Source organism: Camelus dromedarius, chromosome 19, assembly GCF_036321535.1.
Source record: "Camelus dromedarius isolate mCamDro1 chromosome 19, mCamDro1.pat, whole genome shotgun sequence".
NCBI lineage: Eukaryota > Metazoa > Chordata > Mammalia > Artiodactyla > Camelidae > Camelus > Camelus dromedarius.
Genome location: NC_087454.1, coordinates 24,240,982 through 24,267,045, shown reverse-complemented (window position 1 = coordinate 24,267,045; position 26,064 = coordinate 24,240,982). Strand labels below are relative to the sequence as shown.

The window sequence follows — 26,064 nt, the reverse complement described above, 5'->3', positions numbered from 1 at the left end:
GCTTTATTCTGATACTTCAAAAATCTAATGCCATCTAATTCTGGATTCTGCCAGAATCAAGTGTCTCCTGGGAGGTAAAAAAACCTGTGGGTGCTCAACACTGGGCACAAAATCCCACAGCACGTACTTGTCAGAAAAGCATGAAACAAGACATTCTGACCTGTGGGAAAGTGGGGGTGGCCCTCTGGTGGTTCTTTGAAACCAAAGTGTTTTTTCTCTTCAACAACAAAGAGATAAAGGCTTTATTACAGCCAAAAATGTTGCTTTTACCAAATAAACACTCAAAAACAAATGAAGTAAGAAAAAGGCCAGTGAAGGTAAAGAATATTGCAAAAACAAAGGAGACACGGCCATCTCCAGAGGTCTCTTGGAAGTCAAATAGCTACAGTAACTTCTTGGAAGAAGAGGCTCTGCGGAATGTTTCCCGGAGCAGAAGCAGCCTGTGCAGCCGAGGCTCGGTTCAGGGCTGGGAGGGTAAGAAGACGTGAGCCACTGCTTGCAACTACCTCAATGAAGTACTCTGAGCAAATAATACACTGGAGCTCGTTCTCTAGCACGTCATTCATGTGGCTAAGAACTTCCTCCTTCTGTGCTTGCACCTTCTCCTTCTCCTCCTGAAAAGACACACAATCCTCCGTCATTCGGGAGAACCAGCAAGCATGCAAAACAGGACAGCGAGCAGGGTTAATCACCTGGAATAGGATTCAGAAGGAGCCAAAATTAAAAATTCATCCTGACACCGCAACACGAGAATAAAACTCTTTCCCCAAGGGTTACTTTTCCTCAGAACTGCTTTCTACTATGGGGCACTACCTTCCTTTCTTTCCTTTCTCCACTTTTTCAGTACGTATTTGCATTGCAGTTTCTGTCTCCTTCCCAAAATTAACCAAATGAGAAAAACTAAAGTAGCATATCAACCCCACTAACCACCCACAACCAGAATGATACATTAAGTATCCTACAGAAAACTGCAGTTCAGAGGTGATATAAAATCATCCTAACCAACTAAGAACTCACTGGTTAAGACATGAGGAATGGTCCATAGAGGCAGGAAGCTCGAATTATAAGGTTCCTTATGTTCTCTGCAGCTGCCTCTTCTATAAAATAAGGATAATACCTAGGCTCCCTGGAGGCAGGAGACTAGAGAGATAGCCTCTTGAAGTACCTTCAGGCCCCACTCTGTGATGCTTGTCACTTCCCACTCCTGCAGTGCAATCACCCTGTGCTTTCCCCAAGAGGAAAGACCACTTGTGGACACACTTTTTAGGGAGGATATAGATGTGCTCTCTTGGAGACATTTATTAATTTAGCACCTCATCCCCAAACAGAAAGGATGAGGAGCCCCTGAAGGGGAGAGGAAAGCCATTTAGGGTATATTTGAGTGGCTGATTCATTTTTCATCTTTTATTTTCTCTTCTAATCAAAGCAAAGACTGTCAGACTGCTTAGGGCAGTTAAGATGGTCTGGATCCATTTCTAACTAGAGTCAAGTTCCCTGAAAACTTTTGAATTGCTGGGTTTAAAATAGATTTGGTGGTTTTTCAGAGGTTGGGGGAAAGGTAGTATGTGATTTTAACAGAGGATAAGGATAGCAAACCAATTGAAAAGAGAGTCTCCCCATTTCTGTACTCCATCAGCTCCAGGTCTGTACATGAGGAGAGGTGGGCTGAGAGATGCAGTCAGACGCAGGCATTAACTTCAGGTCAGAGGTTGCAGACTGGTGGTCTGTGGACTGGATCCTGCCTGCAGACTTTAGTTAGGCACTAGTGGTATCAAAAAACTGAATGAACTGTTGCCAACACTTGAAAATTGGAATATTTCACATCAACATTTGGATTTCCATCTTTTGTGGAAAACTCAGATCTGACAACACTGGGCTTGCATTTCTGGATGGCAAAGACTGGCTGCAGCAGGGAAGAGCTGCCCCTGGGGGTGGCAGTGAAGGTGGTGGTGGTGCCCCCCACTAATGCTTCTCTGCCTCGCAGCTCCCTACTGTGTTCTCACACCCAGGCCACTTTACTCACTTCTATTATTGGTCTGACCCCAGTGGGCATCTCAGTTTATAACCCCCTAATTTAAGAGTTCCACTGATTTGATGTGGGAAATGATTACATAAAAGCATCAAGATGAACTATTTTTTATTTCGACTACACCACTCCTTAGCCTATGTCAGTGAGACACTCAGAAGAAACATCTACCATAGACAGTGGACTAGGCTGCAGGATGTGTCTTATTCCCAGCACTTCACTTCCGAATGAGGGAAGGAAAAAGATGTTGCCTTATAGGTAGAACCTTCTACAGGCCTAAATAATTTTATAGATTATTTCCCCTGAGGCAGGGAACGGCTATAATTTCCGCCTTCATTCACCAGAGCAACCCTTGCACTGTTGAAAATGCTGAGTTGCACGTACTAACCAAATTCTAAACCTTCATCTTCCTTCCAGTACCTTAGTCTGCTCCAATTCTTTGTTCTTGGCCTGGATGATTGCTTCGAAGTCCTTCCTGCTGCGATCTAGCTCTTGCATTAGAGCCCGATGCTGCAGAAACACAGCAGATACATACTCAAGGTGAGCTGTACTCATCGTTCCTTTCAGCCACACACACACCTGTCCCTCCCTCCAATGGCAGGTTTGGTCCAAGAGCTCAATGGACTGGCAATTTCAAAATAATGCTTTTGTTCCTTTAGGACATCCCATGTGCATGCTGCTTTTTTTTCAGGGACAGGGACAGAGGGAGGGAGGCCATCAAATCATTAATCCCTCTGGGAATAACTCAAACTCTGTGGCCATCCAAATCAGCTGAAGAATTTACACTGCCTTCCAGAGAGTTTGATCCTGTAGGTTTGGCTTGGGGCCCAGGGAGGTGCATTTTTTAACAAAGCTACCCAAGTGATTCTGGGAACCCGTGCAAAAGAACTGGTGACTCTGAGGCTACCCAGCACTGGGAGCAGCTTGTAAGAAATAATCAGGGAGAAGTGGGATTCAGGAAAACTAGATAATGATTTTCATTGACATAAAAAAGACCTTTAACTTATTCATTCTATAAATTACACACTACATGTTCATAAGGCAACCTGGACCGTGCCTGGGGCTTCTGGCACCCAAGAGCTAACAGCTTATTCATTGTGACTAATTGCCTACACCGAATGTCAAGAGGTTCCATTTCTATGAAACATAGTTTCTGAGCTCCCTCATACTTAAGTATAGCTTATACTTTAAATCTCATTTCAAATCCTTTTTTAAAGAAGGTAGTATTTCTGAAAAGACATTACTCAAGAAATAAATTTTAAAATGTGTAGTCTCCTGAAAAAAGCAGTTATGTCAGAAGGCCTGAGAATTCATCCTGACCACTAATTACATGAGTGTGCCTTAATTTTCTCATCTATAAAATCAGAAAGCAGGTGCCCCTACTACATCAGTGTTATTAAGAAAAAAAGAAAAAAAAATATGTGAAAGCACCAGAAAAGTTTTTAAAGCTTCATGTAAATGCAAATTATAATTATAGGCCTGGTAAACAAAAAAGAACATATTCAGAGGGACCAACAGGGTGGAACAAAAAACAACCATGTTTCATTTGAGCATGGTACGCCCCCCAGGCATGCTATTATAGAACCATGACCTGAAAGTATCCCATTTTAGGCTAATGAATGGACATTGGCCAAGTACCTCATGCTAAAAGACAGTGTGTTCTCCTGTCTGCCCCAGGAGAGGGTGAGGAGTTGTGAGTGCATGGAACTCAAGACCCCTCAGGGATTTCCAAGTAGAAGAACCTTACTTTTTTTCAGTTAATTTCAAAACAATGTCTGAATATTAATTTAATAATTCTCTAAATGGAAAACAAACTAGAAAATAAACGAGCTTAGAAAATGAAATTTCAAAATGATTAGATTTTCGCCTAATTCTTTCCAAGGCTGTTTGTGCAACCCTTAAGGAAATCAAGGCAGGTACCCTCCCAAGCACACAATAATATGACTGTTAGCACTGTAAGAATGTTGGGAGGCAGGTATGCAATAAAAGAACCTAAGGATAAATTCTCTTGAACAAATTCTAATGTGATTGCTCATTTTTCTCAAGGAGATATAAACCATTCCACTAACCTCCTAACTTATAACAAACTACTTGTCATTACACATAAAAGACAGAAGACAAGGCAGGTTTCAAAGATGCAAAAGAACTTATAAAAAATAATCAGAGAGAGGTAGTTAGGTTAAATTAAAATAAATTAGAGGCAATCTTTTTGGAGAATTTTATTCCTGTGAGCTTTGCCCATTCAGTAAATTGATACGTTTTGTTGACTGTTAACCTAACCTAAAATGCTTAATTGGAACATTCTTGAAGGGTTTTAGGATGGCTTCAGCTCAGCAATGGTGACGTAGTAGAGGCCCTTGGCCCTGGTGACCAAGTCATAGCTCACAATTCTCCTCTGCTGCCCTCACCTTTTTGGAAATGCAGCCACTTTCCCAGAGAGCCTCCTAACTGCTGAAGGCTCCATTCCATCTTTCCTAGAGCAACCTGGCTCAGATGAAGATGTAAGTTTCCATGCTGAGGTCTGGCATGTCTGTGAAGCTCCAAACCTCTGACCTGATGGTGTGAGCAGCTGCCACCTGCTGTCTACAGACTGGAGATGCCACAGAGGTGTGTGCTAAGCAGCAAAGGCAGCCAGTGGCCATGCCAAGCTGGCTGCCTCCCCACCTCTAACCTCAGGACAATGGCAAGAAATACCTCCTGCAGAGCCTGGGCCAGCTGTTGCTTCAGGTCCTCTTCTCCTTGCTCTTTCTCCAAACCCTGCAAAGCCAAAAACAAAATGGAAGGTTTCCCTGCAGGGAGGGAAAAAAAGGAACAAAATCCAGTAACAAGCAGAGCGACCAGCTAGCGTGAGCATCTGGAAACAACAGGAGGCAGGGAACAGATGGAAAATCTCTCGTTTTACTTCAAGCTGTTGGCAGTAAAGGATTTAAGCAGAGTTAACCTGCTCAAATACTGCACACTTCAGGGCTGTCACCTTCAAGTCACCACTCCGGTTGTTCTGGAGAAACTCTGGATTAATACTTCAAGTCTCCTTCACTGGCTAATGCTGTGACTCCCAAAAGGATGTAAACTGAGAGCTTCTGAGTCATCAACTATCTCACCTGAAATACAATCCCCTAGGCTGGCACTCCAAGCTCCACTGTGCTGCTTCCATCGATTCTGGCCACTCTGTCTCTCACTCTAAGTCTCTTTACCACTTCTAGCCCCCAAACCACTCCTCCTCCTGCCTTGCCTGAGCTTATGCTATATTTCCTGCATCAGCCCCCTTCAATGTGGATGCCTTCCACATCATCATTCCCCTACCCCAGCACCTTCCACAAGAACCTCTGGGCCCTTCCTTCCCTCTTTAAGAATTATCTACGCATTTAACATGCCAACTGGAAATTGTTCTCTAAATATATTGACTTGAAAACTGTTCTGATTATTTTGTGTGTATAATACATCTTGTCTCCTCAACAAGATACATTCCATAATGGCAAAAACCATTAAGCATCTTTATAACCAACCAAACCCAAGTATGTGGGTGTTCAAAAAAATGTGTGTGAAGCAGCAAGGGTTAAATGAACTTCTGAGCAAGTAGGCGGGGTAGGATAAACCCCTAGGATTTGGTGGCAAAGGGAAATGCAGCTAATAAACAAAGGACTAGATATACTTCACTATGAGCAATTTATGTATGACCCTTTCATTGGAGAAAGAACCTAAACTAGTCCTTTTTGCCTTTCCTTACCATTTTGGTATGGCAAAAGGTTTTACAGCTATATCTTGAAGCATGCCCAGAGCAGCCACAAAAAATAACGAACAGTAACTCTTGTTCCTGAACATATTAGCCTTTAAAGAAAGTTCTGCTCTGATCAAAGTGTCATACATTAAACATGTAGAGATAAACCTCCCTCTATTAATTTCAGGAGCTAGTCCTGGCTGGATAGCACAGCAAAATTTTAGGTACACGTAAGCAAGCAGTGTGTACCCTTAAAAAGACCTACTTAATCCATGGCCTTTGCTAAGACTACCAGTTCAAGTGGATAGCAGAGATTAGAATGAAGTCTATAAACTATTCAGAAATAAGCCAACATGACTAGTTGTTTCTTGCCCTGAGCAAAGTAAACAAAACATAAAAGCTTATTCACTTCAATCCTGATTGGCCCTTCTTAGTTCTAAGTCAATAATGGGGAATTCTTGACATTCAGTATTACCTGAGGAAGTAGGTGGGAGTAAAACGTGTGGTTCTTGCCAGATGAGAACTGATATTTTGAGCAGAGACCAGGATCAGCCCTAGCCTAGAAGCTTTGTGCAAGAGCTTGTCATCTAAGCAAATGACTTGGCAATGTGGACACATTTGCTCTCATCTGGACACAGCTATGGCAGTCATTATTTTACCTACTAAAGGCCCTGTGCAAGGTGGCTTACCACTCAACCCAGCAATTGAGTCATGGTGTACCTGTTCCCTCCCATGCTGGCTTCCCTCCCATGCTGGCTACTCAGGAGAGAAACTAACATTTTCTGCCTTTCTAGCCTCCCACTTCCTCAGTAGCTACAGAGCTAACAAGTTGCCAGGTAAACCAAGGGCGGAGTAACTAGCTGGTCTGTACCTGCCCTGAGTACAGGGATTTGGCTTTGACTACAGAACAGAGAAAGATTATTCATGAAGACTACTTGTTTAACTGGGGTGTACTATGGGCATCTTGGCCTCCATCCAACCTCTCTCTCAATTCACCTCAGTTCTGAGGATCCTCAGCTTTATATCCTTTTACATCCTAGCTGGCTCTGCCAATCATCTTTTCCCATCTTGGCACCCCAACTCTGGCTCTTGATCTGATCACCACGCTGAACCTCAAAGTTTTCTGTTTCCACTACATCTCCTGTCCCTGGCACTTGGCATTTGGTCCCTGACCCAGAAACAGAGAGATCAGGACAGAAGCTCACAAAGGGCCTGCCCACCCCAAGGGGCACTCTTGTCGTTCCCTCCTGTGTGGTACCTGGAGATGCTGCTGCTCTTCCTGGAAAGTCTTCTCCAGCTGCTCCACTCTGGCCTGCTGTTGGGCCTGCTCTGCACACAGCTGAGTCTGTAAATCCTGCAGTTCCTGCTCCATTTTCACAATGTTCTTTGAGTTCCCTTTTCGGGTTTGCTTTTTCACATTCAGAACAGCTACCTGTTTCTCTTGCATCTGTGTTTTCAACTTTAGAATCCTGGACATGGTTGCCCTAAACAGCTCTAAGCTACTCTGAGATGCTGAAGGGGTTGAGGCTTTTTGCTTCTTATGATGAAGCTCTACAACTTTTGTGGGGTCTGGGTAAACACGAGCCCCCATGGTTTTCCCCCTTAGCTCAAGAGAAGTCAACTTAGGATCCAAGAATTCAGGAGGCTGACTAACCACTTCACCTTTCCCATGTGACTTTACTGGTTGACCAGGTTCACAAGACACTTTACTCATTTTGGATTTCAAATTCGAGGGGCCTTCAGATCCAGAACCCTCTAATTCATCCAAACTAAATTTCCTTTTAGTTCTCAAGCCCTTATTTTTTTCCATCATCTGGTCATTCTTTGGGGAAAGACAAGGATAAATCCTCTCCCAGTCTTCTTCGGTAACTTCATATTCATACTCTGCATTCTCCTTATTTTCCAGAGGCACCCCAAGCTGGATGTGGTCTCCCTTACGGATAGAATAGACCTTTAAAGGCTCTAGACGTTCTCTGTTCAGCCAAACACCATTCAGACTCTGGGAAAAGGGAAAGAAAGACAAAACAAACTTCATGATTTTCTTCCTCTTAATAGAATTTCTCTCCTGCTGCTGCAAAACCTTCTGTCCTTTCAGAAGAAAAACCCTTGAGAACAAATAGGAAAGAAAGATATATAAACCACCATCCTTAGAAATAGCATTCTTCAAACAGCACTCTGGCTTTTTAACCTGTATTTCGTTCATGCCTCCAGAGAACTGCCTGTATAACAGGCAGGAATCACCTTATTCCTGGTGGATGAATTACTCAAATAAATGCAGTAGCATTAAAAGCAGCTGAAATCCGATAGTTCCTATTGACCTAAACTGGGGGCAATGGCCCAAGACTGGAAAAACTGCTATCAGTGACAGAAGTAGCATCTAACAATGAGGTTCCAAATGCAGGCTTGGCCAAGAAAGTCATGCAGGCACTGTCTCTGGATGTGGCCCCTGAACAACTGGTGAATGAGGAAACACATCTCATTACACATAAACCTAAAAAGTACCAATACCTTGTACTGGAGTCAAACTGCGGGTGGGAACTGATCCAATTAATAGCACCAGAGGTCCACGGGCAACAGAGCATAGTGGTTAAGAGCTGGAGCTCCGGACTCAGGCAGACTTGGGTTTACAGCCTGAATGCACCATCTTGGGCTTATTAGTTACGTGGCCTTCAGTAATTTTACTTAACCTCCCAGTACCTCAGTTTTGTCTGTAAAATAGGGATAACACAGTTCCCACCTCATGCTGCTTCTGTGAGGAATGAATGGGATAATACATGTAAAACACTTAGCACGGTGACTCACATATAGTCAGTGCTCAATATTTACTTTTGTGGTTTAAATGAAATCACAATGTGGGGGTTAAGAGCATGAACCCTGGAGTCAGACTGCCTGGGTTTGTAATCTGGCTCCATTACTTAATAGCTGTGTGATTTGAGCAAGTTTCTTAACCCCTCTATGCCCCAGTTACCACATCTATAAAATGGAGGGTAATAATAGTCTCTCCCTTATGGTGTTTGTGTAGATTTAATGAGATAACATATGTAACGTACTTAGAAAAGTACCTGGCACATGGTAAGCATTATGTAAGTGTTCACTACTATTATTATGTTCTGGCTCAACTGATTTATCAACAATCACTTCAATTCTGTGCTCAGCATCTTGCAAGGTAAATATACCGAGTGCAAAAGCAGAAGATATGAAAACAATTTTTAGCAGCTGACTGTCGAAAGGAAAACACAAGGGCATATTTAAGCAAATGTGGGATTACATAGCACAGCCTATAAATGCAAAGGGATATCATGTAGAGCTGGGTAAGCTAAGAGATGCTAAATGGGTTTGACACGTCCTAAAATAGACTTGAAACAAAGGCAGGATTTAAAGTTTGAAGAGACAAGTGGGCGCTTTAACCCATATCAAGGACTTAACTTTGGGGGACAGGCCAGAGATGAAGCTCACATCTGAACTGGAACTAAGGCTTATATTTATGCTGGTAACAACAGCTACTTAGAAAAAATACCTGCTCAACCCAAATATAAGGGACAGAGGCTTGGCCACAAGGTATAGGGGATGAAGGGCAGTAGAGAATGGATCTTAGCTCTAGTCTGGTGTTAGGCCCTTGTTTCTGGTTCTATAATATTTGGCTCGGGCGAGGAGAGGCAGAAAAAGACCAGCACAGATACACACAGAAAGATTGTCTTTAATTCACTGCCTTGGGCCTAACTTGGCTTATCTATCAACCTTCTGCCAACCCTTCCATTCATGTTCACCCTGAGAAATTATAAGGAGTGATCAGTTCTGCGGACGTCTAAAACAACACATGGGGAAATAACAGATGAGGCGGACAAAGGTCAGAAGAATCTATTTGAGGACAACTTTACAGCAGAATAGTCAGTTTTGGATTGTACACAGGAAAAAGGTCTTAGGGAAAGTAATATGACACAGGAGACCACCTAACGCAAAGGTACAGACATTCAGAAAATCTCAAAGGCAAAGATGAGGTTAAGTAAAGAAAGGTTACAGAAGCAGCCCAAGACTAGAGAGAACAAGGAATTCCTAAAACCCTGGGACAAATTTTTAAGATATATGGCAGCCCCCCACTAGATCCTCTGTATTAACCTGCCTCCTTCAGAGTCCTTAGGTCTGAAAAATAAACTCAGCAAACACATTTTATCCCTGGGATCCCTTTGTGTTTACCTGTTAATCATTCCTTGGTGACACCTAGTGGTAAAATGTGGACCACAAGCCTGAGTCGGGTAGAAAAGATGAAAATACCATGGCTATGTAAGAACAATCAAGTACTGCCCAGGATATGGTCTCAAATACAATGGTCTAAATAAGTCAAACTGTTCAGCACTTTCTTGATGTTGGTTTTCATAATCACCAGTTTGAACAATGCCGACAGCAGCAAAGTGATAACCAAAGAAAAGCCTGTTTGACGTCTCAGTAAAAAGTTGGGATAACTCACACCCCCTTAAACACTAATTACTTCACTTGATGCTCAATCTCAGTCCAGTGTTTTTAACTGGCTCTTTAGCAGAGTAGAAATGCAAAGCCAAAAGGCAATGTTTTCTGGTAGTTTTCCAGAAGATTTATGTAGCTCAGTGGTTCTCAGCCCTAACTGTAGAGGGAAGTCATCTGGAAATGTTTAAAAACAAATATTAGTGCCTGAGTCTCACTCTTAGACCAAATTAATTGGTCTGAGATGGGAACTAGGCATCGGGATTTTTAAAGTCTGGTTTACACACAAACACGTGTGTAACTGTAACAAGACACAGGGCCCCTCTGCACTCAGCCCTTCCCCCATTCCCAGGCAGCTACTCATCTGTTCTCAGCCCTATACAAGTCTGCCTTTTTCAGAACGTTGTATAAATGGAATCATACACAGTTATGTACCCTTCTGAGTCTGGCTTCTTTCACTTAGTATGATGGCTTTGAGATGTGTCCACTTGGTTGCAGTAACAGTAGTTCGGTATTTTTATTGCTGAGTAGTATCCCAAGGTATGATTACTGGCTTCTTCTCCGATTCCCTAGTTGTTTGTTCCAGTTTTTGGTGATTATAAATAAAGCCACTATAAACATTCATGAACAAGCTTCTGTGAGAACATAAATTTCCATTAATTTGAGGTAAATACCTAGAAATAGGATCGCTGGGTAAGTGTTATGTTTAACTTTGTAAGAAACTGCCAAACTGTTTTTCAAAGTGGCAGAACCATTTTGTTTTCTCACCTGCAATGTTTAAGAGTTCCAGGTACTCTGCATGCTCACCAGTACCTGGCAGTGTTTTATTTCAGCAATTCTATTATGTGTATCAGTCAATATTTTAAATTCTTTATTAAAACATACAAAAAAAAAAGTGCACAAATCATAACTGCACAATTAGATGAGTATCACAAAGTGAACATTTCAATTTAACTATCACAAAGTTAAAAAAAAAAAAAAGACAGAAAAAAAACTAACATTATCAGTATCCCAGAACACCCACTGTGCCCCCTTTCCACTAAGCCTTCCCCCACCAGAAGGGGACAGCTAGCCTGGCTTAACATCACACATTAGTTTTGTCTGGTTTTCAACATTATGTAAATGACATCATATAATATGTATTCTTTTGTACTGTCTTCTGTCACCCAATATTATGTTTGTGATATTTATCCATGGTGCATACAGTAGTTCATTCATATTCATTACAGTATACAGTATAGTGTTTCATTGTAAGACTATTCCACAGTTTATTTATCCATTCTACTGCTGACAGCCATTTAGAAGTGAAAATATTATCATGATAAACATACACTTTAATGATGCCAAATTTTTCAAAACAATTGTACCAATTTACACGTTAACCAAAAGACTACTTGCTCCATATCCTTGCTGATACTTGGCATCATTAGTATTTAATTTTAGTCACTGTGACCACAGGTGTGTAGGGGTATTCTATCATGCTTTCAATTTGCATTTCCTGGATCATTAATGAAGCTGCACAACATTTCGTGGATATTGAACATTTGGAAAGAATCTTTTGTGAAGTGCTTGGCTCTTGCCCATTTTTAAAACTGGGTTATCTTTTTTTTCTTATTAATTTAGAGTTCTATATAAAGCTGAGTTTAAGCTCTTCACTGATTATTTCCAGCAAATATCTTCCACTCTAAGCTTGTCTTTCACTCTCTTAGTGATGTCTTTTGATGAATGGACATTCTTAATTTTAATGTGGTAGCTTTTAAAAGTACCCCAGGTATGGGCAAAAGTGGAAACAGGGCTGAGAACCACTGCTCTAGCTGCTGGATGGCCAGCTGAACTGTCCCAAGCAGCAAGATTTGTTCGCAGAGGGTGTAACTCACCAGAGACTTCAAATTTCAGAGTGTACAGCAGGATGAAGGAAGGAATCACTAGCTAGCAGGTGAATAGCAATATGATAGAAGGGGGAGAATGCGAAAGGCTCAAATGATATACCTGAGCCTCTAGGATGTAGAAGAGCAAATGCACCATGCCATTTCAGACTGTGCCTTTGGAACAAGTGATTTTCTGAACAAGCTGGATATCAATACATAGGATGAACCACCTGAAGAACTTCTAAACCAACTGAAATCTATATAATAACAATCATCTTCATAATCCATGTGTCTAAGGTTGGCTTTTCTTTTTAACCCAATTTTAAATCAAAATACAATTTGTTGTAATTTTTGTATCTGTTTAAGCTTTCACTTTCTGGCTGTTCCATCATATAAGAGAGGTCATTTTATGAAGCGAGAATACAGTTTTGAGTGTTGAATTATTAGAAGTATCTACGTCTTGAAAAGACTTGGCAAATGACCATAACAATAATGTCCTGTACCTGAAATTTAAATCCTTCATCAACAGAAGAGAGCTATTAAGGCATCATGCGGGGGGGGGGGGGGGGGTACAGCTCAAATGGTAGAGCGCATAGCTTAGCATGTATGAGGTCCTGGGTTCAATCCCCAGTACCTCCTCTAAGAATAAGTAAATAAATAAACCTACTTACCTCCCCCCCAAAATTAAAAAAAAAAAAAAAAAAGGCATCACACCAGAAAGGAGACAGAAAGAAAAGGAGTATCTGTCAAGAAAAAAAAGGTGGGGTGGGGAGCGGGGTTCTACCTGTAAGTACAGTTGCTCCATCAAAACCAGTCATAGCTTCTCTCAAAAATCAGTTACTTCACACACTGAATCAAAGCTAAGAAGCTTAAACCAATTACACAGAAAAGACTTGAAAGAATCAGGAGACTACCTTTCCTTTATTTTATCTGAGACCTGCGAAAGGAGTCTCATGGTAACAACAGCCCTAGAAGAAAAGGTATGAAGCAAACATTGGAGAGGGACCCAGGAGCACAGTCATGATCTGCTGTTGGCACAGGCTGCCTCTGTGCCCGAGGCTGACAGTCAAGGAACACTAAAATCAATCAGCTTGAGGCTTTCCCAACCTCTCAAAATCTGCTATCCGATAAAGACAGCACATCCATACCGCACATAATCAAGGAAAGAAGCAGCAAAGAACTCATCTCTGTAATAGTATAACCCCAGCTCTGAAGAAACCACCACCTTTTCCTAAGGTATTGTGATAAAAGCCATTGCAGGAGTTTTAAAGCCTTGCAGCCAAATCTTAAATATGCTTAATTTTTAAAAAATCATGCAGCCATTATAGCAAGTTGCTTGTGTCCTTTACTGGTATTTGACAATAGGGCATAGTAGAGAGATTTATTTCAGTTTGAGCCCTGTACTCACTCAGTTACGTAGAAGGCCTTAGGCAAGTCAGCTTCTCTCCCTAGGACTCGGATTCAGCTGTCCATAGAAGGGGTTAAACTAGATCATCTCTAAGGTTCCCTTTTTTGGTGTCAACTTCTGTTCTGCTCATAGTGCCTTGCCAAGAGTGCTGAACCAATTTACTTAGCATTTATGCTCTCTCCTTCAATACCATGCCAACTCAACTTAATCCTAGTGCAGGAAGGTACTTTCTCCAACAGCTTAAATCTAGCAGTTTATGCATGCAAAATGAGGCTGCCAGGCAGGCCTGCAGGATACCTGTGATACTGTGAATTATAATAAGAATATACATATTTGGTATTCATCCCCATTTCTAGCACAGAGCTTCTAAAACTCTTGAAATTTCCTCAGTGGTGAGAGAGCTATAAGGTATCTTTTGCTATGTTAATGAGGTGACTTTTGGAATGCCCCTGGGTCATCTATGGGGGCTGGCTGCCAGAGGAACCAACCCTGTGACTGGAGGGTTGGAACTTTCAGTCCCACCCCTCAACTTCCTGGGAGGGGAGAAGAGCTGTAGGTTGAATTGATCACCAACGGCTAGTGATTCAATCAATCATGCGAATATAACAAAGCCTCTATAAACACCCAAAAGGGTGGGTTTCAGAGAGCTTCCTGGTTGATGAACCCTTGCAGGAGCTAGAAGAGTGGGACATCCGGCCAGCACATGGAAACTCCATGCCCCTTCCCACACATTTTGCTCTATGCATCTCTTCCATCTGGACGTTCACTTACCATATCCTTTTATAGTAAAATAGTAAATGCATTCCTAAATTGTTAATCACTGTAGCTAATTAACTGAATCCAAAGAGGGAAGCCCTCATGGGAACCTCTGATTTATAGCCAGTCAGTCAAAAGCACAAGTAATAACCTGGACTTGTGACTGGCACCTGAAGTTCAAAGAAAAGGTCCTTGGAACCTCCAATCTGTAGCTGGTTGATTAGAAGCACAGGTGTTAACACAGGGCTTGTGATTGGCATCTAAAGTGGAGGACAGTCTCATGAGACTGAGCCCTTAATCTGTGGAATCTGATGCCATCTCTGGGTAGGTAGTGCCAGAACTGAGCTGAATTGTAGGACATCCAGCTGGTGTGTGCCTTGTTTGCAGTGTGTGTGTGAACCCACATCCCACCCCCCACACATTGGAATTGGTCTCAGAACCATTTTAATACCTTTCCTTCTAACAGGTATCCTTAAAATCCTTCCAACCAGAGCACTGCAAAATGGCGTCTAAAGACATCTCACTCTTCCCAATCCTGAACTGTTTACATTAGAATGTCTCTCACCTCATAATCTGCATTTTCACTGTAACCCTGAGTGTTTGTAAGGCTGCACTTTAGGTACTTCCTAATTGCTGGTCTTTATATACTATTTCACCTCCTTTACTCTTCACACTAGATCTGTGGTTTTCAAAGTTGTTCCAAGCAGGAAAACCCTTATACTCAAAGGAAATCTTCCTTAAAGCACCAATATGTGAAACAGGTTAAAAGTGAGGGGAGGGGTTTACTTTGACTGAAAGGAGCGGGGAAGGGAAGGAGCTAAGTGCAGTCAGCTCGATCCTTCCCTCCTCCCTGTGCCCTGAATCACAGGTGTACTCCAGCACCTTTGTCAGATTCCCAAGGTCTCTGGACCTTTGACTCACAAGAGACCAGGTCTCCAAGTAACTTAGTCTAGTTTCTGGAACAGGACCTACTGACCCAATTCAAGTGTTCCCTTCAAAGTAACTAACTTCAATTCAAGTCATTAGAACTTACTTTGGCATAACCTAATCACTGGTAGCATAGAGAAGCGGTTGTCTCCGGGGAAGACAGTGGGTAGCTAGGAAAAACATATTATTTTTTAATCTTTTAGTTTTATACCATGTATTTATCTACGCAAAAAAAAAAGAACTTAAAAATAAACAAAAATTCAATAAAAATCACTAGGCTTCTGTGGATTCCTGTACCTTGTTGTCCATAATCGTCCACTGGCCCTCGGCATTCTGCTTCAAAACACAGTGGTTTCGGGAAATCATCAGAGGGCAGATTTTTGATACCAACTGGTATGTGACACCAAATCCTCGCCCTACAGTCACCTAGGAAGACAACAACAATGTAAGAGACACAATCAGCTACTGTACTGAAAAGGGATGTCCTTTACAATCTTGTCAACCAGCAGTGTCCACAAGTCCTGACTTACGAAACCAGACTCTCGTGAAACCCAAACAGATCATCAGCTATCTCTTCCTAGGTAGAAAAAGGCAAAAAGTTGTGACAAGAAGAGACAGCTGAACAGAGTTAATCACGGAATGTCAGGGTTGGTAGGACCCTGAAAGGTCACCTAGTACAGCCACCCACAGGATGGAGGAATTCTTTCTAAACATGCCCATCAACTAGTCTTAAACACTGCCAAAAACTACAGCTTTTATAAAATTTTTTTAATGGCTCTGACTTGACATCTTTCTAGCTATAAATTCCATCTATTGGCACTGATCCTGCCCTGGGCACCAACAGAAAAATCTCCAACCCCCTTTCACATGACAGCTATAAAGTCTCTACCAAATCTTCCCTTCTCTTGGCCTTATGTTCCCAGTTACTTCAACCTAACTCCATAGCATAGGTTTGAGTCTTTCTGCCATCCTGATGGGTTTGTGAAGAGACTCCTGGTTTATTTTCATTCCTGGATGCCGTTTTAAGAAACATAAATTTAATTTTTATTACACAGTCAAATGCAAGTTCTTCCCAGTTCTAGACAGTATCACTGGAGCATATAAATTGCATCAGCTTTCATAGCAGATCTATCGCATTGCCAATGTATCCTTAGGCTTAGGAATGATTAAATTTCTTGGTCTAACCTTCCCCTCAGAATTTCCTATGCTAAGTCATGTCCCTTCTTTCCTGTACTTGACTAGTTGGTAAATTTGGATTCAAGTGCAGAAACTTACATTGATTCCTGTTAAATTTCATCTTGTTAGTTCAGCCTGTCATGAGCTTGTCAAGACCTTTCTGAATTTTTAAACTCCATCAGACATACTCAATATCCCTCCCAGCTTTGAGTCACCCACCAAACTGATATGATGCCCTCTGTACCTTCCAAGACACAGATAAAAAGACTAAAGCAGGATGTAGCCAAAGGCAAAGTTGTCAGAAAAGCCTAGCAAACATTCTACCACACAATCTGGGTACAACTTCAATGAGTTATAATGCAACCAAAAGATGAAAAAGTCCATACTGTCCATCTTATCCACAAGGACAGCATGAGAGCCTCTGGAGAAGGTTGCAAAGAAGCTGCAATTCACATCTATCATATCTTCCTAATGGACAAGTCTAGTTCATAATAACTCTGTCAAGGAAGGAAGTGAAATTCTTCTGGGATCCAGATTGTAGAATTCCCTGTTTATTCTTCTTGGTGCACAAGCCACTCCTATAATGACCCATAACCCAATCTTACCTGGGAACATTAAGCCGAATGGTTCCCCTTGAAACAAAATGCCCTTTTCGTTCCTCTTGAAAAGCTTTCAGAATCATGCCTGTCCTCCTCAGTCTGTCAAAAACCACCATGACTCTTTGCCCCCATCTATGCCTCCCCCCAGACTCTCACCTCACTAACTGGCACTACCATCCAACCTACTGCTTCGCTCAAAACCTAGGAAACATCTTTGATTCACTCTATGTCCCTCAACCCCACATTCAAATCATCAGCAAAATCTACTGGCTATAGTTCAAATATGTCCTAAATCTATTCACTTCTCTCTCTCAATGGCCACTACCTTAATCCAAACAACAATGCCTCCTCCAGTTATGCTGTTTTTGCTTCTGTGCTAGCCCCTTATACTTCACACAGTAGCTGAGGTGGTAATATAAAAACTTTAAACCAGATCATTTCCCTTCTTGAAATTCTCTAATAATCCAACTTCCTTCCACAAACTCTGAAGTCCTCAGTGCCCTAACCCCCTCTACCTCTTTAGTCTTATCTCACATCATGATCAGAAACACTCACTACTACCTGAGGGTATTTCCACCTGTTCCCTCTGGTAGAACATTCTTCTCTCAGACATTTGCATGGGCTCCTTCCATCTTTCAAGGCTCAGCTCCTCAGAGGCCTACTCCGATTACCTGATCTAAAGTTGCTGCCTGCTCCCTCCCCATTGCATTCCTTCACATTATTAGCATGCATTTACCACAATCCAAAATTATCTTACTAGTTTATTTTTGTCATTTTCATTTATTTATTCTTCTAAATTTATCTTTAGAATACAAATTTCATGAGCAGGGTCCTTATTTTTCTTGTGTACCACCATATTTCTACTCCTCTGAGCCTCTTTCTGCTCAGTAGACATCTGTGAATAAATGAAAGAATAAAGATACCGTACTTACGAGTCCTCCCAGATTCTAGGATGGGTTGTTTTTTTTTTAGGTTAGAAGTTGGAAAATGGGTTATTACCATTTTCTCTGGAAACCACGTAGCAGCACACAGGAACCTTACAATCTCACTTACTCTCCTTTAAAATGTTGTGGTGACCACCTCCACCAAAACCCTGAGTCTGAAGTTTCAATGCTTTGACAGTTTGGCAGAAGTTCCATCAATTATAGAAGTTCCTCTGAATTAATACATATACCCTTTAAAAATGGAATGTTCAGACTTAATGTGATTGCTATCAAATTACCCAAGACATTTTTCACAGAACTAGAACAAATGATCCTAAAAATGTATATGGAACCACAAAAGACCCAGGATTGCCAAATCAAACCTGAGGAAAAAGAACAAAGCTGGAAGCATTAACTCTTCAACGCTTCAGACAATACTACAAAGCTACAGTAATCAAAATAGTCTGGTATTGGCACAAAAACAGACATATGGATGAATGGAACAGAATAGAGAGCCCACAAATGAACCCACACACCTATGGTCAATTAATCTTTGACAAAGGAGGCAAGAATATACAATGGAGAAAAAACAGTCTCTTTAGCAAATGGTGCTGAGAAAGCTGGACAGCTGCATGTAAATCAATGAAGTTAGAATACTCCCTCACATAATATACAAAAATAAACTCAAGTTGGGGGGGTATAGCTCAGTGGTAGAGCACATGCTTAGCATGCACGAGAACCTGGGTTCAATTCCCAGTACTGCCATTAAAATAAATAAATAAACATAATTATCTTCCCTCTGAAAAAAACTTTAAAATATAAAAATTTAAAAATTTAAAAAATTTTTAAAAATAACAAAAATAAACTCAAAATGATTTAAAGACCTAAATATGAGATATGATACCATAAAACTCCTAGAAGAAAATTAGGCAAAACATTTTTACATAAATTGTAGCAATGTTTTCCTAGGTCAGCCTCCCAAGGCAAAAGAAAGAAAAGCAAAAATAAACAAACAGGACCTAATCCAATTTATAGGCTTTTGCACAGCAAAGGACTGGGAGAAAACATTTGCAAACAATGTGAACAAGGGCTTAATTTCCAAAATATACAAACAGCTCATACAACTCAATTTCAAAACAACAACCAACCAAATCAAAAAATGGGTATAAGACCTAAATAGACATTTCTCCAAAGACACAGAGATGGCCAACAGGCACATGAAAAGATGCTCAACAGCTCTAATTATTAAATAAATGCAAATCAAAACTACAGTGAGGTACCACCTCACATTGGTCAGAATGGTCATCATCAAAAAGTCTACAAATAATAAATACTGGAGAGGGTGTGGAGAAAGGGGAACCCTCCTGCATTATTGGTGGGAATGTAAATTGTCACAGCCACTATGGAGAACAGTATGGAAGTTCCTTAAAAAACTAAAAATAGAGTTACCACATGATCTACCAATCCCACTCCTGGGCAAATACCCCCAAAAATAAAAACTCTAATTCGAAAAGATACACACATCCCAAAGTTCATAACAGCACTATTTACAATAAGCAAGACATGGAAGCAACCTAGGTGTCCACTGACAGATGAATGGATAAAGAAGACATGGTGTGCGTGTGTTTATAAATACATATAAAATCTATAATGGAATATTACTCAGCCATAAAAAGAGTGACATAATGCCACCTGTAGCAATGTGGATGGAACGAGGGACTATCATACTAAGTAAAGTAAGTCAGACACAGAAAGACAAATATATGATATTACTTATTTGTGTAATCTTAAAAAATGATTTAAATGAACTTATTTACAAAACAGAAAGAGACTCACAGACGTAGAAAACAATCTTATGACTACCAATGGGGAAGGAGGGAGGGAAAAATTAGGAGTTTGGGATTAACAGATACATACTACTACATATAAAATAGTTAAAGAACAAGGACCTACTGTATAGCACAGGGAACTATAGTCAATATCTTGTAATAACCCAATACGGAAAAGAATCACAAAAAGAATATATATATAGATATAGATAACTGAATCACTTTGCTGCATACCTGAAACTAGTATGTCACTGTGAATCAATTATCTTTCAATTAAAAAACTTTTTTTTTTTTAATTTTTAAGTGGAATGTTTAAGGATTTATCTGTCACCCATATTCAGTAAGAACTTCCATTTAGGTAGCCTTATTTCTGATAAAGAAAGTATTCAGTATTCAATTAAAAATTTTTTTTCTTTTTTTCAAATTGAAGTATAGTCAGCTACAATGTGTCAGTTTCTAGTGGACAGCATAATGTCCCAGTCATGCATACACATACACACACATATTTGTTTTCATACTCTTTCATTAAAGGTTATTGGAAGATACTGAACTTGGTTCCCTGTGCTATACAGAAGAAATTTGTTTATTATCTATTTTTATATATAGTAGTTAACATTTGCAAATCTCAAACACCCAAATTTATCCCTTCCCACCCCCTTTCCCCCCATAACCATTAGATTGTTTACTATGTGGGTCTGTTTCTGTTTTGTAGATGAGTTCATTAGTGTCCTCTTTTCTCTCTCTCTCTCTCTCTTTTTTTTTTTTAAGATTCCACATATGAGTGATCAATATCCCATTTTAATACTTGAGAGACAATCAGATTGCCATCATGGGTAGCCTGGAGAAAGTAGTACAAAAAAGGAAATGAGCATCTTTTCTGAAATTGCCTCCTATGAACTCTGAATCCAGAAAAAGAAGAAAACACTATTTTTTTTTGTCCTTCCCTTCACTGTCTGGTCCTAGAATTTACTGTGATACTACTGATACTTCACCTACACCATGGTTAGAGTCTGTATGAGCTTATCTGAATATCCCAGCACCATTCATTGCATAAAACTAAATTTTGCATGGGAACTGAATGCCAACAAACTGCCAACTCATGGTTGGGGGTTGTTGTCATTTACAAGTTTTGTAAGCCTTTGAGCTTACTGACATTACTGGTCTACAAGATCATCTTGGGTGTCTTTAACCACTTTCACTAATGCTTTCTTCCTGGGCATGACTCATACTGTTTCCATGATGACCAAGAAATCCTTAAGAACCATCCTTTCCCTTTTCCCAACCCTCTTAGGGCAGAGAGCTTCATGAAAACCAAATACAAGAGAAGAAAAGGAAACAAATGAAGATACTATGGTTTCCCCCAAAGGCCTAGATATTTCTTGGGCCTGGGGACTAGATGAAGTGCAATAAATCTCTATCTAATTAGTTTTTCTAACGAAACTCCCAGGATTGGTTTAAGAATTTTAAAGACAGCCATTCAGGCAGACAGTTTACTACAGTATTCCCTTCAGTGAAATGAGAGGAACTCTGTTTTATTATTATATGAGACTTTGAGGGGAACTGGGAAGGCAAGAAACCGACTTACTCTACTGCTGTTAACTAAATGATATTGGCATACCTCCTAAAATCTTTTGCACACCAGCCTGTGCTATGGCTTGGGGACCATTACAATAAGCAAGACTTCCTCTCTTGGCTTAACTCAAGCCTCTCCTCACATACAAAGCAGGCTATGCTCCAACTACTTCCTAAGACCCAACCTTGTAGTCAAGCAGACCAAGGCAGACCTCTCCTCCATACAGGCCTCCAAGGCAAGCCACTCCTTCCACTGTCTTCACCATTCAGTCTGGTTTGTATGACTCTCTCCTCATAGATGCAGCCCCACACAAGATTAACCAATAGTTTAAAACATGCGTAGGAGTGCTTTATAGTCCTCTTGCCCTTGCTTTAGAGGCTGTAATTCTTTCTGCCTGCCCCATCTCCCAAGACTCCTAGGGCTTCCAAGCTATGCAAAAGTAATGAATTAATAATCCATAGCAACTGAATCTGAAAGAATTAATTAACATGACCACGAAGTGGGGAGGGTATAGCTCAGTGGTAGAGTACAGTGCAGGCTTAGGATGCACAAGGTCCTGGGTTCAATCCCCAGTACCTCCATCAAAAAAATATAATTAATTAATTATTTATTTATTTAAAATTAACATGACCACTAAGTTCCTTACAGGGTTGTTTGTGAGAGTGTGGTACATGTGCAGACTCAGATTAAGTAATGTATGTGAAAACCCAAACCCTATACAAAATAAGGTATAGTTACTATTATTCAGATGTTAGTATCTTCATTTGTTCAAGCTTCCCAAAAGTATATGCTTTTGAAAAGGGCTGTGCAGGGAATGTCAATGCTCAAGATAAAAGAAGGAATGCCTAAAGTGGACTTTTAGGCAGTGTTACCTACACAGAAAAAAGATTTGGGGGCAGAAGTATCTTCCTCGTGTTTTTCAATTCACAGCATACAAATAACCCTGTAAAATCCCCAAATCTAGCAACATGTAAGGCTGGACCTGAATCCCTCCTCTGACTTGAGGAACCACTGCTCTTAAAGTACTAAATAGTCCACAACTTGGCACCTGGATCATACAGTCTGCATGGATGGTCTCAAATTGCTTCATTATATAAAATCCTCTTTCCGCATTCAAGCAATAAACACTTCGGGAGCAGAAGTCATTATTATTTGTCCCTCTCACACTACGCCAATGTAAGCAACGAATGAATGCCTGGGCGACTGAATTGAGACTGTAACTCATAGGGAAAATATAGTTAAACATACATAATAATCAAAACACTTATCTTTCACACAAATCCTTTCCAAAACCCAAACGGTTCCCAGTCACCACAAGCTGGCCTCTGATCTAGCCCTCATCCTCAAGCTGACTGCACTCTCTCTCTCTCCCCCTCTCTCTTCCATCACCCTGTCTAGAATCACTACCCCAGTTTTAGTGGCCTCCAACAGAAACCGAGCCTCACCTGTCCTTTTTAAAATTTTTGTTTTGCGTTTACGACCGCATACCCCAACCCATCTCAGGGGGTGCTGATTGGCAGTACCGAGACTCAAGATAATTGTGACCCAAACCAACAAGGCGTCAATTCTCCCCCAAAAGTTAGAAAGGAAGGAGACATCTTTACATTAAAGTTTGAGTATTTTAAGGGACATGATCCCACACTCACAATCGTTTCATCGTTTTCAAAATAAAGTTGAGAAAGTTCACGCTCTCAGCAGCCCTCCCGGCCCCTGCCTTGCCCCGGGCTGTTCTCGACTCGTGGATTTTGGGGCAGCTCTGCCTCCCGGTTCCGCCGCCGGGGCTGAGCACCATTGCGCTCCGTGCGACCTTAACAGGGGCTATCCCAACCCCTCAACCCATCAACTCAGTTGCCTCCTACCCCCTCGAAACTCCAGCAGTCCTCATATCCCCTACGGCCGCCTCTTGCTCTGCTTCTCTACCAGGCTCCTTCACGCAGCCCAGCCTCCGGCCCCAGCTCGCCGCTCCAGCCTAGGCCGCTCTCCTACGCGCTCCCTACTTCCCCCGGACACTTCCCAGCTCAGAATCCCCAACCGCTCGCACTAGACTTTCTCCCTCCCAAAGAACCACCCTTCACCGCTCTCTCCCCTTCCTTCTCCCACCTCCTCTTTTCCATTCGTCCCTCCCGCCCGGACGCCGGGCCTTCCTCTGGCCCCGGTCTCCTCCAACCCCCTTCCCTATCCTCAAGGGGACCCCTCCCCCTCACCTCGTTTCCATCCTCCAGCAGCAGCCACCCGGCGCTCATCCCCACGCGCCGCAAGCACCAGCTCCGACCACCGGGGCGGTCTCCCGTGACCAAGGAGCCGGGGTCCCCCATAGCCCACTCGGCCCAGGGGGCAGTCAGCACAGAGCGAGACCCGGACCCGGGTTCCCGCCGCCTCTTCGCTTCCTCGCGGGCACCATACCTACACAACAGGCGGAAGCAGTCACTACGCGCTCGCGATCTGAGCGAACTCTCGCTCGGGCTCCGCCCCAAGCCCGCCCCTGGCCGGCAAGCCGGAGTCTTTGCGCCTGAGCAGGAGGAGGGCTGCGGGAAGGGGGGAGCAGGTGTGGGTGGTATCGCCCAAGGTCTGGCGCCTCTGCCCGAGGCACTCCAATTCTCCCGTCGCAACTTCATTCCTCTCTCTAGAACCGCCACCCAGTCCAAGATGCCCTAAACGAGGCTCTTCTCACTTTTCCTCTTTTTTTTCAAATTTTGCTTTATGATGATTTCCATGTTTTTTAAAATTACAGCCAACTTTTTAAACAACTTTTAACTTGTGATAATTTTTAAATCTATTGTCTTTATAAATTGCATCTCTTTTGCATGATCTTTTACAAGTGAATTTTTAAAAACTTACACTGTATTTGGCAAATCTATCAGAGGCAGAAAGCATAGTTATCTGGGGCTAGATGTGAAAGCCAGGAGTTGAATGCAGACGGACTTGAGGGAATTTTGGGGGGTGATAGAAATGTTCTAAAACTGGACTGTGGTGAACACCTGAACATAATATTGTACAACTATATTTCAACTAAAAGTGAATAAATGAAAACAAAACTGAATTATAGTAATGATTGCACAACCATATAAATTTACTAAAATGTCCTCGAAGCATGCACTTGCAATGGGTGAATTTTACGGTGTGCAAATTAGCCTCAATAAAGCTGTTAATTAAAAAACAGAATAAATTCAGACTCTTTTCTTTGATTGTCCAGTACAGTCTGGTAGCTTCTCCCTGTAGTGACTATCTCGGTAATAAACTAATGCCCTCTTTTGTTTTTTCAGTTTTCCAATACCTGGTTAACAATTTTCTTAAATTGTGTCAGGAGAAAATACATATACTAAGTGAATCATACAAAGTACAATAGTTGATGGCTAACATTTATTGAGGGCCAAGTGCCAAGTATTAGGCCAAGCATCCTATGTACCTTATTCTATTTACTCCTCACAAACAATATGATGATGGCGATTACAATTATAATTCCTACTTTAGGGATGATGAGAAAAGAAGCACAGAGAGTTTTAGTAATCTTTCCAAAGTAACAAATTAAATAGTGGAGGAGGTTGCCAATTCAGATCTATTTCCAGAAGCTACTTTCCCAACCATGGTTGCAGTCCCAGCCTGGAGCGTTCTGTCTGTGTGGCATTGTCAGATCAAGAATTTCTGCCTTTGTTGTCACAGAGAGTCAGGAAAAACACACTTGAAGTGAAGGGAAAGACAGAAGTTCTCAGCAGAGAAACAGAAAATATACACAGAATCAAATGGAAATGTTAGAATTGAAATATCTGAAATAAAAATTCACTGTTTGAGTTTAAGAGTAGAATGGAGATCACAGAAAAGGAGTCAATGAACTTGAAGACAGATGAAGAGAAAGTATCTAATCTGAAGAACAGAAAGAAAAAAAGATTAAAAAAAACCCCAATGAATAAGAGTCTTAGAGACTGCGTGTTCAACATTCCTATCATTAGAGTCCCACAAGTAAGAGATTGGTGCAGAAAGAAATATTTGAAGAAATAGTAGCTGAACGCATCCAACTTTGGTAAAAGGCATGAAATTATAGATTCAAGAAACTAAGCGTAACCCAAACAGGATAAATGCAAAAACAAAAAACAAAACCTCCAAAAACCAAAAAACAGAACAACCTACACTCAGACACATAATCAAACTCAAAGAAATAGAGAAAAATCTTAACAGTCTGAGAAACAATATGGCAGCTCCTCAGAAAATTAAAAATAGAATTACCATATGATCCAGCAATTCCACTTCTAGATATATACCCCACAGAATTGAAATCAGGGTCTCAAAGAGATATTTATGTACTCATGTTCATAGCAGCATTATTCAAAATAGCCCCCCAAATGGAAGCAAGCCAACTGACCATTGACAGATGAATGGAAAAACAAAATATGGCATATATATATACATATATATACACACACATATACACACACATATATACAATAGAATATTATTCAGCCTTAAGAAAGAAATTCTGATATATGCCAAAACATGGATGAATCTTGAGGACCTTATGATAAGTGAAATAACACCTGTCACAAAAAACCAATACTGTTATTATTCCACTTACACGATGTACCTAGAGGGGTCAAATTCATGGAGACAGAAAGTAGAATGGTGGTTGCCAGGGGGTGGGGGCAGAGAGAAATAGAGAGCTATTACTAGTACAGGGTTTCAGTTTTGCAAGATAAAAAGAGTTCTGGAGATAGATGGTGGTGACAGTTGCACAAAAATGTGAATGTACTTCACACTACTGAACAGTATTCTTGAAAAATAAGATGGCAAATTTTATGTCATGTGAATGTA

The 26,064-nt window shown here is 41.2% G+C and overlaps 1 protein-coding gene across 3 annotated transcripts in view; it reads right to left on the bottom strand.

Annotated features, from left to right (window-relative positions):
• RNF8 (ring finger protein 8) overlaps window positions 1–23,712 on the bottom strand; it is a 34,978-nt gene extending 11,266 nt beyond the window's left edge. The window contains exons 1-6 of one of the 3 annotated variants that reach the window (XR_010376892.1): window positions 23,466–23,696; window positions 15,459–15,587; window positions 7,003–7,743; window positions 4,721–4,783; window positions 2,447–2,536; window positions 161–614 (exon numbers count right to left, since the gene is read on the bottom strand). Coding sequence is in view for 2 of the 3 variants with exons in the window: in XM_010977641.3 (XP_010975943.3) it covers window positions 507–614; window positions 2,447–2,536; window positions 4,721–4,783; window positions 7,003–7,743; window positions 15,459–15,587; window positions 23,466–23,576 (1,242 nt within the window). In the remaining variant the exon portion in view is untranslated. Of the gene's footprint in view, window positions 1–160; window positions 615–2,446; window positions 2,537–4,720; window positions 4,784–7,002; window positions 7,744–15,458; window positions 15,588–23,465 lie in introns of all 3 variants that reach the window. The other 2 variants (XM_010977641.3, XM_010977642.3) reach the window with 2 other exon arrangements.
• Window positions 23,713–26,064: the final 2,352 nt, after the last annotated feature.